At 43.2% G+C, this 13,478-nt stretch overlaps 1 protein-coding gene across 1 annotated transcript; it reads right to left on the reverse strand.

Moving 5' to 3' along the window:
- Window positions 1-348: 348 nt before the first annotated feature.
- Window positions 349-9,363, reverse strand: hspb1 (heat shock protein, alpha-crystallin-related, 1). The gene is made up of 3 exons (XM_080832174.1): window positions 8,837-9,363; window positions 2,316-2,379; window positions 349-1,125 (listed from the first exon to the last, which is right to left on the reverse strand). Exons 1-3 carry the CDS (start codon window positions 9,288-9,290, stop codon window positions 969-971), a joined length of 675 nt encoding a protein of 224 aa, XP_080688300.1. The 5' UTR covers window positions 9,291-9,363; the 3' UTR covers window positions 349-968.
- Between the last annotated feature and the right edge of the window lie 4,115 nt (window positions 9,364-13,478).

The raw sequence follows: 13,478 nt of genomic DNA on the forward strand, positions 1-13,478 counted from the left end.
AACGAAGGGAACAGACGGCGACCATTATGGACTGTATTCAACTTCTCATTCTGAAAGACTAGCAGATATCATACTGTCACTATTGTCATGTTGGCTGCTATGGTGTGGCCATGAATGCTATAGATGAAGGCTTGGTGTTACCAAGGTTACTGGTGTTCTGGTGTTCTACCCATGGCCAGAAAGTTGCTGATCGGGAGTTGCCACAACACCCTCTCTACCACTTTGTACACAGTTTACATGGCTATTAAAATACAGATTTATTACTATGAAAATCATGGTTATAAGTTACTATTTATGTTAACCAAATAAAACAAATGTACAATGCTAAAATGATAACATAAGGAGAGGTGATTTTTTTGAGGAAAGGTTTATTCTCCATTAGCATGCATTCATTTCCCCCAAATGCAACATCAGATGAAAAACTAACATTTCCTCTCAGCGAAGAAATTGAAAAAAATATCAGGTTTAGTTTTCATTCACATTCACACTGTTCTGAGCTTGGTCTAATTTTAGGGATTACTTCAGTCACAGGAGAGGAAGAACCAGCCTTGTTGGAGAGACCAGGGCTGTCTAGGCTGCTTGTGTAGCGTCAAGGAGTCTGTGGCTGTTTCTGAGCTCCTTCCCAAAGCTGAAGCGGTGATTGGCAGCATGCTGTTGGCGTTAAGGGGCAGTGTTCAGGAAGCAAATGCAGATTTAGTTGCTCACAGTGCCTGACAGGCAAATTATACATCACGGTATGTGTGAGAGTGTGTGTGTGTCTGTGTGAGTGTGAGTGTTTGTATGTGAGAGTGAGTGAGTGTGTATCTTAATGCAAATGAAGAGTGTATTTATTGCAGAGCCAGCATAAGGCTCTGGTGTAGATGTGTGTACTCTGGGCTCCCAGCCGGGGGTTGGATCATTAGAGGGGAGAGTGGCGGAGACGAGGGATCAGATCCCCCCTCCACCCCTTGGGTGTGTGTGGGTTAGATTCATTCTTTCTTGACAATGCTGTCTTTCTCCACGTTGACGGGGATGTTGATCTCGGAGCCCTGGATGGCTGATTTGGGCAAGGGGAGCTCCACAGTCAGCACGCCCTCGGGGGACAGGCTGGATGTGATCTTCTCTGAGTCTGCACCAGGGGGCAGGCTGGAGGGCACACAAAAGCAGAGGCATGGAACATGAGACAGCATCCAGATTTCTCTACTGCTGAGTGCTGACAGTCACCATTCACTGGTTACATCAGTCTACCACTCCAGCATGACTGAGTCATTTTCAACAACCTTGTACGTGTAGTTTTTGGATAATTATGTAGAATTTTGTACACATATTGTTTCATCATCTGTTTTTATGTATATCTAGCACACTCTTGAACACTAAAACAATATGATAGAATATTACTTAACCTATAATATTTTGTACTGTTAATCTCTACAGTTCACAAACTGCAGAGGTCATGGGTGGGTAAAAGGGTGTGGATATGATCGCATAGAGTACTTCCTGTAGATGGCGACAGAGGGCCAAAAAACTTTGAATTTAAGGAGCGTGAGGCCTACTGCACCATACTAGAGAAAACCACAAACATGGTTTTGTAAAGACATGACGATAAGAAAAGGATACAAGAGATTGAGTATAGGGAGAGAATGGAATTTTCTATACATGTGGATAAATGTCTATGTGAGACTAACCCTCCCAATATTATGTAAGTATGACAGTCTCCAGATTGTCATTGCTTTTTATCCCTGTCTTGTTATCTTACACACTTTCACAACTGAATTGTCTCTGTGCACGAACACTACAGTTTTTTTGAGCGCATACAATGAGCAGATAGCTAGTGAACTCTGAGGAGCAATTCGCTGAAAATCTGTTTAATTAGAATCGCGGATTTCGCATTTGAGTTGCAAGGCAAACAACCTATGATGTTCCGTGGTGGTCCGAAGCAGGAACTCTGGCACAGAGCTCAGCATTGTACAGAGCTCAACAGGAATAGCTCTCCCGCTGTTATGTAACAGTTCCCCAACATAAAAAATGACTCAAGAACTTAGCGCACTTAAATCATAGGATTAGCAGGAGTAACCATAGAAGGATTGAATATCACACAAGACATAGCTGTCTGCCTTAGCTATTTGCTATAGCTGTGAAAGTCTAAAGTAATTTGGAGTTCTATCATTATATGATACAGGAGTAAAGGTAAGATTTGTTGATCTCTATAATGCTAATCAAGTAGTTTTTACAAATTAATATCATGCAAGTGTCAGGGCAAAGAATGCCCATGGGAGCCTGTTCTGCAGCTCTTTGTTATCTCTCAACCCCACAGCTGTAATAGGCAGCATACTCACGTGTACTTCCTTGTGAAGCATCTGGAAATGTATCCGTGCTCGTCTCTCCTCTCCTCATGCTTTCCTGTGTGGAATAAACACATGCAGAGGTCAGCCTGAGCCACTGAGTAGCTAACTGTGTCCCTCATCTCTAATGATGGTCAAACAGGTAGTCATTCCTAGCTACTCAAACCCTGCCAATGGTCTTGTGGATTTTTAAGGGGCACCATATTCAGTCAAACAAATAACAAAGGCACTGTTTTATGTTAGAGCTCTTGATTCAGGACCAGAGTTATCAGCCGTGCGCCTTAAAAACTGGCACCTGCCTGCATCTTCTCATGGGATGGAATGTATGGCCCCTCTAGACAGCAGTGTGTGTTGAATATGGTTGTTTATGTAAGAGCACTTGACTAAAGGCTGGGAGTTATCAGCCATGCACCTGATAACTTTCCAGTCTCTGTGTCCTCTCATAGGATTGACAGGCATACTGCTGCATGTATGGTGCTGTTCATGCAGTCAATTATACGTATATGTAGGAGCACTTGAGTCTATATGTATAGAGTTATTATGACCGCCGCGCGACATAGGTTTAGTCGGAGTTTTTTTTTTCTGTTTGTCGATTTTCTGTCAACGATTCCCGGGACACTGAAACACCGGGGTGCACGAAATTTGGTGGGCATGTAGCCCCACTAGATTAGCGTGGAACCATTGATTTTCGTCGGACTGGACCCCTTTTAAAGAGAGTGGGGCGATTCAGTTTTCTGTGAATAAGTCGAAATCCGTAGGGCCTAGGAGGACCACATTTTTTTTTTATGTTGGTCTTAAGAGGCCACGTCAACCATTCCACTACCACTTATTTCATGTATAGCGCCACCTAGTTACAAATGAAAAAGCAAAAATGGAGTGTTGTAAAAAAGGTGAATTGTAAGTTGACAAGGTCAGAACGAAGCACGAAATCGGAGGTGTGGGATCATTATGACACCTTCTGATTGCACGTTAAGTTTCGTGGAATTCCGTTCACGGGGAGGCATGCAATACATTGTTTTATATGGTTATACACCAACTGGCCTGTAGGCAGTGGTGGAAGAAGTACTGACGTTTAGTACTTAAGTAAAAGTACAAGTACCCAGGAAAATGAAAGTAGAAGTAAAAGTAAAAGTACTACATCAACAATCCTACTTAACCCTTAGAACTCAGAGCGTTTTTTGTACGGTACGCCGACTTGCAGGCCACTCTCATGTGGTCCAGCAGGGGCTGTGCCCGGTGTACCCGATTGTGGTGGGGTGTGCCCTTCTGGAGGTCGTTGGTGTGGTCCACCACCAGGTCGCTGAGGTGAAGGTTCCACAGCAGGGCCTGGAAACGGGCTCTGGGCATGACAGACCTTGGGAAGCTTGAATTCAGCACAGGGTCTGTGCTCCAGTAGTCCTCCACACACGGCAGCTTTACCAGTCCCGTGTACTGCAGCACCCCCAGGAAGTGATAGAACTCCGTCAAGTCCACGTCAACCCACTTGTAGCTCTTATCAACTGCATTCACAGCAGCATACAAGTTGGTAGTGTTGCAAACTTGACGGACCACAGCAGGTGAAAAAAAAAGCTTGAAGAGCTCTCCAGGGGTGTGTTGGACAGTGGTGTCCACCTGTATGCCTGGGGTCTTCAGAGGCCTGAATCTCAGAGGTGGTGGAGCAATGTCCACATCCATCTCTGTTTTCCACTCAGCCAGAGTTGGTCCAGAGGAAGGAGCCTTTCTTTTCCTCCTTAGTGGTGGTTGGGCTTCAGACTGGTCACCTCTACAATACACACAAAGAAAAAAAAAAACAGTCATTTCCTGTACATGTAAAGCAACAAAATTGGGTGTGCGCTTTCAGCATCTGGCTGTCCAACACTGTTCATATGCAAATATTTGACCACTTTAGGAGTGGCATCATATATACACCTGTGTGCGTATGTATTGTGTAAAATAACTATTATAGCATCATATCCAACCATGCAGTGACAATGAAACTTTTCCTCAAAAACGTTATCAACAATACAGTTCATATTAGGCCCATCATTTCAAGTTATATCAGTGCAAGCATACACCCAACAACAATGCTGGAGTGTCTGCCCTCTCCAAAACACTGCTACAATACAGATGAAATGTTCAGGAAGGGGAGTGAAGACTGGACACACACACACACACACACACACACACACAGTAGCCTTCATTTGGTTCAGTAAATTAGGCATGGCTACTACAGTAGTAGGCTATAGCTTTCACGTCAACAACGGACTGCTCAACATCTGAAATCATTTCAGACAGCCCACAAAACATAACCCCTAACACTAAACGAGGTAAAAGCAAGTAACCAAAACGGTTTATCATAAGCTTATTAGTTACACATCATCATGTAGGCCTACGTTTGCAAAACTACGACTGTCACCACTTGTCACTCGGTATGTCTGCCTGTCAAGCCTTGAATCTGTCACTTCTACTTATGCGACTCGCGGGAGATGCTATACTTCAGGCAGATGGGATTTGCTTCTCCAATAAGGGTTACACTCGGATGTCACTGTATGTTTATACTAAATTGAAATTGTCAAAACTTTCCCGCTATTTCGCCATCTATTTCGCTATCAAACGTATAACAAACTTACCTCAGACCAGACGAAGCAGCAGCAGCAGCAGGAGGAGGAGGCGGGATGTTCTCGTCTTCACTGCTCTCACTAAAACTTGACTCGGCGTCAACTTCTTCCTCGACCTGGATGTCGTCCCACATCGACAAAACGTCTTCCACGCTAAAAGCGTTACGTCCACGATTCATTTTCAATATTGTTGTGAGTGGATTAATGAATGAGTGGAGAGTTGATGGGTGGATAATGATAATGATATACAGCAGCCAGGACCAATACAAGCGACAAAGCTATGCTAACCGCGCCCTCTTTTGCCGCCTACTTCACTAGTCAGGAAACTCCTGCTCTGATCTACAAAAGTGTTTCCTGTGGATTGTCCACTTCCTGGATATGGTACATGTACTATCCTACAGTAATACAGATCAGTGGTGTGTCATATGAATGAATGGCATCGTTTGTTTTGGTTTGTCCACGCTGTTTCATGTGGCAATAAAATGACATCTGTAGCTTTTCGCTGCCGCGAATTCAAGTCATAACATTCTAACAACATTCCGGTCGTGGTATTGTTTATGTTTTGTTTAAATAATGATAGTTTTATTTCTACTGCACCTAACCACACATACATGGAATCAAAATGAAGCCTGAAGTGTACTCTGTTGAAATATTCAAGAATGACTTCCTGATTAGGCGTTGCCTTTTAAACAAACGTGTCAGAGTGACGTCAGTCACATTTTGACGCGTCGGCGCGTCAATTGAGTTCTAAGGGTTAAGTAAAAAGTAAAAAGTACTCACTTTTAAATTTACTTTAAAAGTAAAAGTAAAAGTACTAACACAATGGGTTGTCTCTCAATGACTAGGCTGTGCCATTTTGATAAAGAAATAGCAACTGGTAATAAATGCCTCTACTTATGTCACTACTAGTATAAGCAACAACATTTGTTAATTGGAAAGGTTGGTGTACTTATTGGGCCTATTGTCTGTAATACTGTTCACACTCTATCTTACAATTCTGCGGATGACAATTTATCTACCAGGGATTATTTGCAAGGTTAATACCATTAAGCCAAACCAATAAAGACACAATGTAATATCTTTTAATCTTTTATTTAATTGTAAACGTGTAAAAAATGGAAATATGAAACATGAAAAACAAATGGAGATGTTAAACTGGTCAATGCAGAGTTGAATGCTCTATTGATTGCAGAAAAGGAAAAAAAAAAACATATTGAGTAACCCAAGACTAGGCATTAAGTTTGCATGCCAGGCAATAACCAGTCAATAAAAAAGGCAAATCTTCACGTTAGCTTGACATTGCTAAACTACCAGCTTTATCTTACCACTACGTTAAATAAATAATCAAGGTAAAATCGTGTTATTTTGATGCTATTGCTGTATGTCAACATGTATTTTGCTAGATAACAGTATAAAAACATGTCAGTAACCGCATACGATATGCAAAAGTCATAGACATTAATTTAGCATATAAAGAACTCTGCATAACTCGACCTGTTTCTCCAAATTTGAAGGCAAATTTTGAAGTCTAGCAACTCCTTTTTTGTGGTAGACAGGAAACGCACTGAAACCTCCACGAGTTATTCTTGCGGCCTCTGAACTTGAACATGTCCTCAGATGAGGCTGACTCTGAATCCATGCTGAAAAGTTGTTTGTTAGTCAGGCTGTTTTGTCGAATGTTTAAGCAAAACAGGCAAGGCTACCGTAGTGCTGCTGCCGTATTTGGCTCCTGTCATTGGAGCTGATAGAGCCACTTGATTGGTTGAAACGTCCTAAAGCAACGCAATCCATATTTTTGTGTAGGCAACAGTTTGGCGAAACTGTGTTCATAAAATGTAACGAATAACGACACATATTGTAGAAATGTAGCGGAGTAAAAGTATAGATAATAGCTGCAAAATGTAACGAAGTAAAAGTAAAAAGTATGCACTATTATTTTTACTTAAGTAAAGTACAGATACGTAAAAATGTAACGAAGTAAAAATACTTTGTTACAGATTCCACCACTGCCTGTAGGTGGCGCGACACAGTTTTCTTCGAATATTCCGAGAACCGTAGGGCCTAGGAGGGCCAAATTGTTCTTGTATGTTTGTGTTAAGGGGCCATGTCAACCCATACCATAACCATTACACCTAGTTAAAAATTAAAAAGCAAAAATTAGGTGTTTTAATCGCATATATGTCAAAGTGCTCGAAAAATTACCAAATTTGCCAGGGACATCAAGCCTGTAACCGTCCATCTTCGGTAGAGTTTTTGTCCATGGATGGAGCAAAATGGCTCTGTAGCGCCCCCTAGAACATTGCAAAAAACTCGGCGCATTGGGGTTATTTTGGCGTAGCTTGACGGAATTCGGTACACGTCTTCATCATGCTTGGACGCACCAAAAAGTCTCTTGATGCCATGGTGGCAGGTCCACAGGAAGTCGGCCATTTTGAGTGTAAGATGCGTTTTGACGGCTTTTGCACACCTCGCATCTGATCAAACTCCTCTGACAGATTTAATGGTAACGCCTTGAAATGTAGTCAGGTTACTCTTCAGCCATGGGTGACTAAAAGTTATAGAAGATTTTCTTATTAGTCGGAAGGTGTGGGCGTGGCAGACCCTCAAACTTTGCCAACTTGCCAGTGCTTGCCATAAATCACAAAGTCTCTTATAACTCTTGCGTACATTGTTTGATCCAGAGAAAATGTCTTAGGGTGGACACTGGATCCGGCCCGAACGCGTACATATGCCTGACTGATACCACCTATAGCGCCACCTGTTGGTGGTTGGAAACTTCACTTTGTTTCCACACCTCGCATGTGACTGAACCAATTTACACACACAAAACACATAAAAACACACAAACACACTGACAACCATGACTCATTCTGTGCCAAAACCTACTGAACAGTTTGGCGGTCATATTTTGTAACGCTTTGCGTTACATCTAGTTTTCCATGCTTTTGATTACTGACTAGCGCCTGTATCCTATCACAGCATTGCAGTGTACGGTGTTTACTGTTCCACTTCTACTATCACTCTACTCCTTAACAGGTCCCACAGGCCATGCTGGGACGCGTCTGTGCCCCTCTGTTTGTGTTGACGACAGACTGATAATAAAGGGGGGGCACTCTGTTTCCTCTCCCTGTGGGATGCTCAGCAGATGAGCTGGCTAACTTTAGGGGGTATCAGATGGGCACTGTGTGCACTCATCTCAGCAATGTTTTAAAGAGCCGCTTTTCAGAACCACATGTTTATGTTGTCCTTGTGTATTAGTGGACATGTCTGACTGGCATCCCAGCCTTTCATATCTCATGTAAGGACACGAAGCCTCAGGAGAAATTAGTGTATCTTTGAGTCTTTTTTCCTGATTAGGAGACAGACTTGCTCTAAAGACTAAACATTCAGTTCCAGTTCTTAGTTTATAGGTGCTGGTGCCGAAACCACTGCTCCAAAGGCAGTGTCTGATTTGTGGAGGGTTGTATAATGTCTCAGGAATCTGTCCGGCTTTGGTCCAAGTACTCCCCTCCCTGACAGTTGGGAACATTGTGCTTTTAAACTGATGCCTTGTGTTGTCTGCCTTTAAGAGCATTTGTGCTCCAACTCTGAGAGGTATACATGAGGCAGGTTAAAAATGATTGTCAACACATTGCCGTGTTTTTCTGTTTTGTGTGCAGAGTGGGTCTCTTGCTTCTTTGCTGCCTCTCACATACTTCTTAGCTTCTTATCCTTACTAAAATTTAAATAGTTGACAAAATTAGTGAATGTGCAGTCCATACACTCCCTCTCTCTCAGTCTAACATGCCAGCAGAGACAATCATAACAGCTAGCCAGAAACAAACTGAAGCTCAAGCAAAACACGATCGCTATAATAACAAGCCAAGGGGTTTTAACAAGTTCCCTGAGATATTTAGGAAGGGGATGTTAAAGTCTCACCTGTGATCTCGACCACACCGTCCTTGGTCTTCACCACCAGGTCCTCGGGGGAAAAGTGGTTGACATCCAGGCTGACCTTCCAGCTGTCCTGCGACTGCTTGATCTCGGACATGCCGGAGCTTAGCTGCCGGGAGAGGGCGCGGGCGTAGGCCGGTGGCGGCTGGGGAATCATGGGCATCTGGGGCATCTGGGGCATGGGAGACATTGGGGGCATCTGGGACATTTGGGACATCACGGGCATATGGGACTGGAACGGGGAGACGGGGTCGGCGACGGAAGGCAGGCCCTGGCGCATATATCCGGGCCAGTGGGTGCTGGGGAAAGGAGTGAAGTCCTCGTGCAGGGAGGGCATGCCGAAAGACTGATCAAACAGACGGCTACCCTGGTACCAGTCGCGGAAGGGGTCCCAGCTTGGGGTGCGGAGGTAGGAGAATGGAATGCGCCTCTCGGCCATGTCTGCGGAAACCGATCTGTCGGACGAAGTGAAGGAGGAGGACAGCCTGATCTTGGTCAAACTTTTCCAGAAAGGTACTGACTGCTTCTCAGCTTGACGCTTTTATAAGCAACTCTCTGCCCAGCCCTGCAGACACACCTCCTCAAAGTCCCCCTCTGGCCCCCCCCTTCCCTTCCAGATATTTATAGAAGTGACTAGAATGTCTATTCACGGCCGATATAGCAGTAGAATGGAATCCAATGCACGGGCCCTCCCCAACACAGCTGCCAAATACACTCTGTCTGACACCCCCCCCCCCCCTTCTCAATTGTAATCCTGCCCCCCCCCCATTATGGGAGAGAGAGAGGAATCTATGAGGCTGTTGTAAGGCAGGCAGCCCAACTCAGCATAATTGGAGCCTCAACATATGGTGTATATCCCCCTCCTGTGACATATGTAGACAGTACAGTATGTGACCGTCATACAGTATATGTGTTGAAATCTTTGGATGACACTTTAAATCTCCATTGGATATCAAACACAGTGTGGCGTGGCCCATCCACTTTTACAAACCTGCATGATCACACAAAATATATCTTCAAACAATCGTTCAGAGCTACTAGTCAATTCCATACATCCAGTACGTCCATTTAGATGTTATGAAAATATAATTGAATATTTTTTAATTTGCCATTCAAGTATTATACAGCGTATTTTCCTGTAAAATCAAAGCATCAGATGTGGTTCAGTGTTTTTTTTTTTTTTTAAACTATTGATAAAATCAGCATCCGTGTTCCATTTTGTGTAATATGAATGGCACTGAAAGATGGGCATGGTGTGTGTGCACATCCATCAGCCCTATATATGAATGCATGTCTCCATGGACATAAGTCTTACTTAAGTACAGGGACAAACACGCTGCAATGAATGTTATTTTTTGTGGTCCCTTGAGTGGAATGGACAGAGAGTGCAGACAGGTGCTGAGACCGATACGCCCAGAGGGTCCTTTACATCGTGCCGTCCAGGCCGTCTACTCGTTCAATCACATGGGTAGACTGAGGCAAAGATGATCACAAGTGTTGACATGTTATAACCAAGACAAATACTCTGAAGGCCCTCTAAATATAATGAGATCATTTCCTAGCATAATTACCTTTTACATAATGTGCCTTTAAATGCACACTGTACGTTTGCCTTTAATATATCTAGCAACACACCCTTGTAAGAAATTACAGTATATCATGGTAACAACGGAAAATTCCTCACCCTGGCATGGCACTGACACCTGGGGTCAGGAAATCAAGCTACCAATTGTAGTATGGGAATGGGGTTAGACCATTGAGAACTAGCTCAGGCAAAGGATCAGAGGAAGTAATTATCACACGGAACAATAATAGTTTGCAAGACCTGTTTGCATTTAAAGCCCAGGAGGAGGCTAGGAGGTGTTTTTAACAGTATATGCTTAGACTTTGAGATGGTTGTTGTTCAGACCTACACTGCTGAATCCGGAGTGTGTTTCACATGCTTTGTTACTGCACTTTACTGGAATAAAGACTGACTGATGCATGATGAACTATGAGAAACATCCTTATTTCTAACATCTACAGAATATTTGCTGTAATGTACCATATAGACCTTTTCCTAGAAGCACAGTATTTTATGAGTGTCAGTTGCATCTGCATGTTCTATGCACTTCTGCACAGATGAGCACAACACATTTGACACTACCCAGCTACTGTCACTCACGTGGGTTTCACTGAGCCACTCGGTAATTTCCATTAGCTTATACATCTATATGGCTGGCATAGGATGTCTGTGTGTGCATGCATACATGCAGTATGTGTGCGAGTTGGCATGTGTGTGTGTGTGTGTGAGTTGGCATGTGTGTGTGTGTGTGAGTTGGCATGTGTGTGTGTGTGTGTGTGCTGCTGACCAAGCCCTGCCAGGGGAGTGAGAGTTTCGCCGTCTCTGGACACTGTCATTATCCCCCCAGTGTCAGGCCATCGGAGAGGAGAGATGACAGCCATGGGCCGGTGAAGGGGGGAGAGAGCGTGGCAGCCTGCCAGAGCGAGCACCAGCAGCCAGGCGTTTACTTACCATCCACAAGAAACAATCACACACTCAGCCAGGGTGTGAGGGCACTTCTGCAAACTCACCAAGCAGACAAAGCTTAAGAGTATTAAGACAGAAATGCACCACAAACAGATGTAAACAGTTGGTGAACTGCCATGTGCTGGTTACTAGTGATAACTATTATAAACTCCGACCACATTTCTTTAACTAGCAGTCATTACTGATTTGTTGTCACTATCAGATGAATGGGTTTTAAAATATATTATTCTGAGAATATGATATGACAGAGATTGTACTAAAAAGACTACTGACTACATTTCTAAGACTACATTAACGTATGATACTAGTGATTATTGACACACAACCTTATGGGCAGACATAGGGTTCTTGAAATAGGGGTTTCATTTTTAACACAGGGTGACTGGAACATTCTAGATTCTAGAAGTTTCATGGAAACCCAGCTGAATACAAGACTGAGAGAAAAGTAACCCTGGTACCCCCTAGAGCTGAAAGTAGGCAGTACACAAATGACATCAGAAAAATGAAGATCGTTTTCCATTGTTATATACTTTATTGTTCTGTATAATAATAATAATAATAATAACTAGTACACTACAACTATTGAGTTTTATACAATCCTAAGGGTAGGGCTTGGTATTCATTTCTGAAGATTTGAGTATTTATTACAGAAAGTTGAGCATAGTTACATTATAGATGTAACACATGGAGAATAAGGAAGGAAGGGTCTATGACGAACAGTGAGGAAGACTGGGGGTGTTCCCTGATTGCACTTCCAGTTTTTTTCCCTTAAGCTTAGAGACATTAACTTCACTGTCTGAACAGGAGGGCTTTCCCTTCAAACTTCACTTCAGGAAAAGCTGGTTAGCTGGTTGCCAGAAGACCACCCACTAGGGCAGTGTGCAGGGCTTTACGAATGTAGTCAAAAAAGATTAACCATGGCGCTGCAAACAGATCGCCTACAGTATGTAAACTCGATCGTCTGCAGAATCACCAGTCAGTGCAGATGCAGGGACGCACTGACCCACGAAGGTCCATTTGGGTCCAGGAGATCCATGCAGACAGATGACAGGTGTGCCCAAATCCCTTTCTCTGCATGTCAACTTCCTCGAGGTTCAGTTGCATTATAAAGGAAGCAAGAGCTCAAATAATTACAATTATAAAAAATGCCTACCGATGCAGTATCAGTGATCAAACTCGTTTGTTTACACATAAACCACTTCACATTGTGGAATTCTTGAATGAAAAATGAAGGTCGATAAATAGATAAATGTTAAATAAATAAATAAATAATGAAATAAATAAGCAATAAATAATAATAATAAATAAACAAGCCATACATAACTGATATAAATAAATGTGGACCGAAAAGGCAGACTCATAGAAGTGCATGTACCGCCTGGAGTCCGTTCTGTGCCTTCAGGTGCCTGGCAGTACTGAGTGCACCACTACAATGAACCAAAATGAGTTTCACCATCATTGTCACATCAGGGTTTACCTAGGCTACAGCGCAGCTGCTAACATGACATGGGGACCCTCAGTCCCTTAGCTATCCTCTGTAACCACACCCAGAGTAACAGTCCGGTGTTGTAGGGGAGACAAAGACAAATGAGTGGTATGGTGGTACAAAGGTACGCCCCCCCCCCCCCCTGCACACTTTGTCTGGGGTTGGACGATAGCTTGGGTTGGGTGGAGCCAGGGGAAGGGGGAGGGAAGGTTGCCTACACCCCAGGACGTATAACACTGACTGGGCGCTTTCCCTGCAAGCAGCATCTTCACCTCTGGTGCATCATGCAGTTGTCCTCACATACTAAAAAGCCTCATCAATAACATGGAATATACAGTGCATAGTTTACAGCCTGAACTTGCAGTTTAGTTCTCAAGACCAAACACCCATACGTTTATGGTACATCTCTTACAAAAAAAAAGAAAAACAAAACAGTTCAAAGTTTCAATAAATAATCATCATCAGTCATCTAAACCTACTTGTTCTTGCGTTTTTGTTCATCATGGAGTTATTTGATAGCTAAACAGTCTTTGGGGTGACACTTTGTTTTCTCTGGTCTTTGTCGTTCTTCGGCGACCTCAGAAGATGTTTCCGGAACTTCTTCATTTCCC

The sequence above is a fragment of the Sprattus sprattus genome, assembly GCF_963457725.1.
Source record: "Sprattus sprattus genome assembly, chromosome: 1".
Taxonomy (NCBI): domain Eukaryota; kingdom Metazoa; phylum Chordata; class Actinopteri; order Clupeiformes; family Clupeidae; genus Sprattus; species Sprattus sprattus.

Coding starts and splice junctions, on each gene's coding strand:
- hspb1 (XM_080832174.1), bottom strand. CDS start 9,290: ATGGCCGAGAGGCGCATTCCATTCTCCTACCTCCGCACCCCAAGCTGG. Junction 2,380..8,836: donor CGGTGTGGTCGAGATCACAG/GTGAGACTTTAA, acceptor TATTCCACACAG/GAAAGCATGAGGAGAGGAGA. Junction 1,126..2,315: donor TGCTTCACAAGGAAGTACAC/GTGAGTATGCTG, acceptor TGTGCCCTCCAG/CCTGCCCCCTGGTGCAGACT.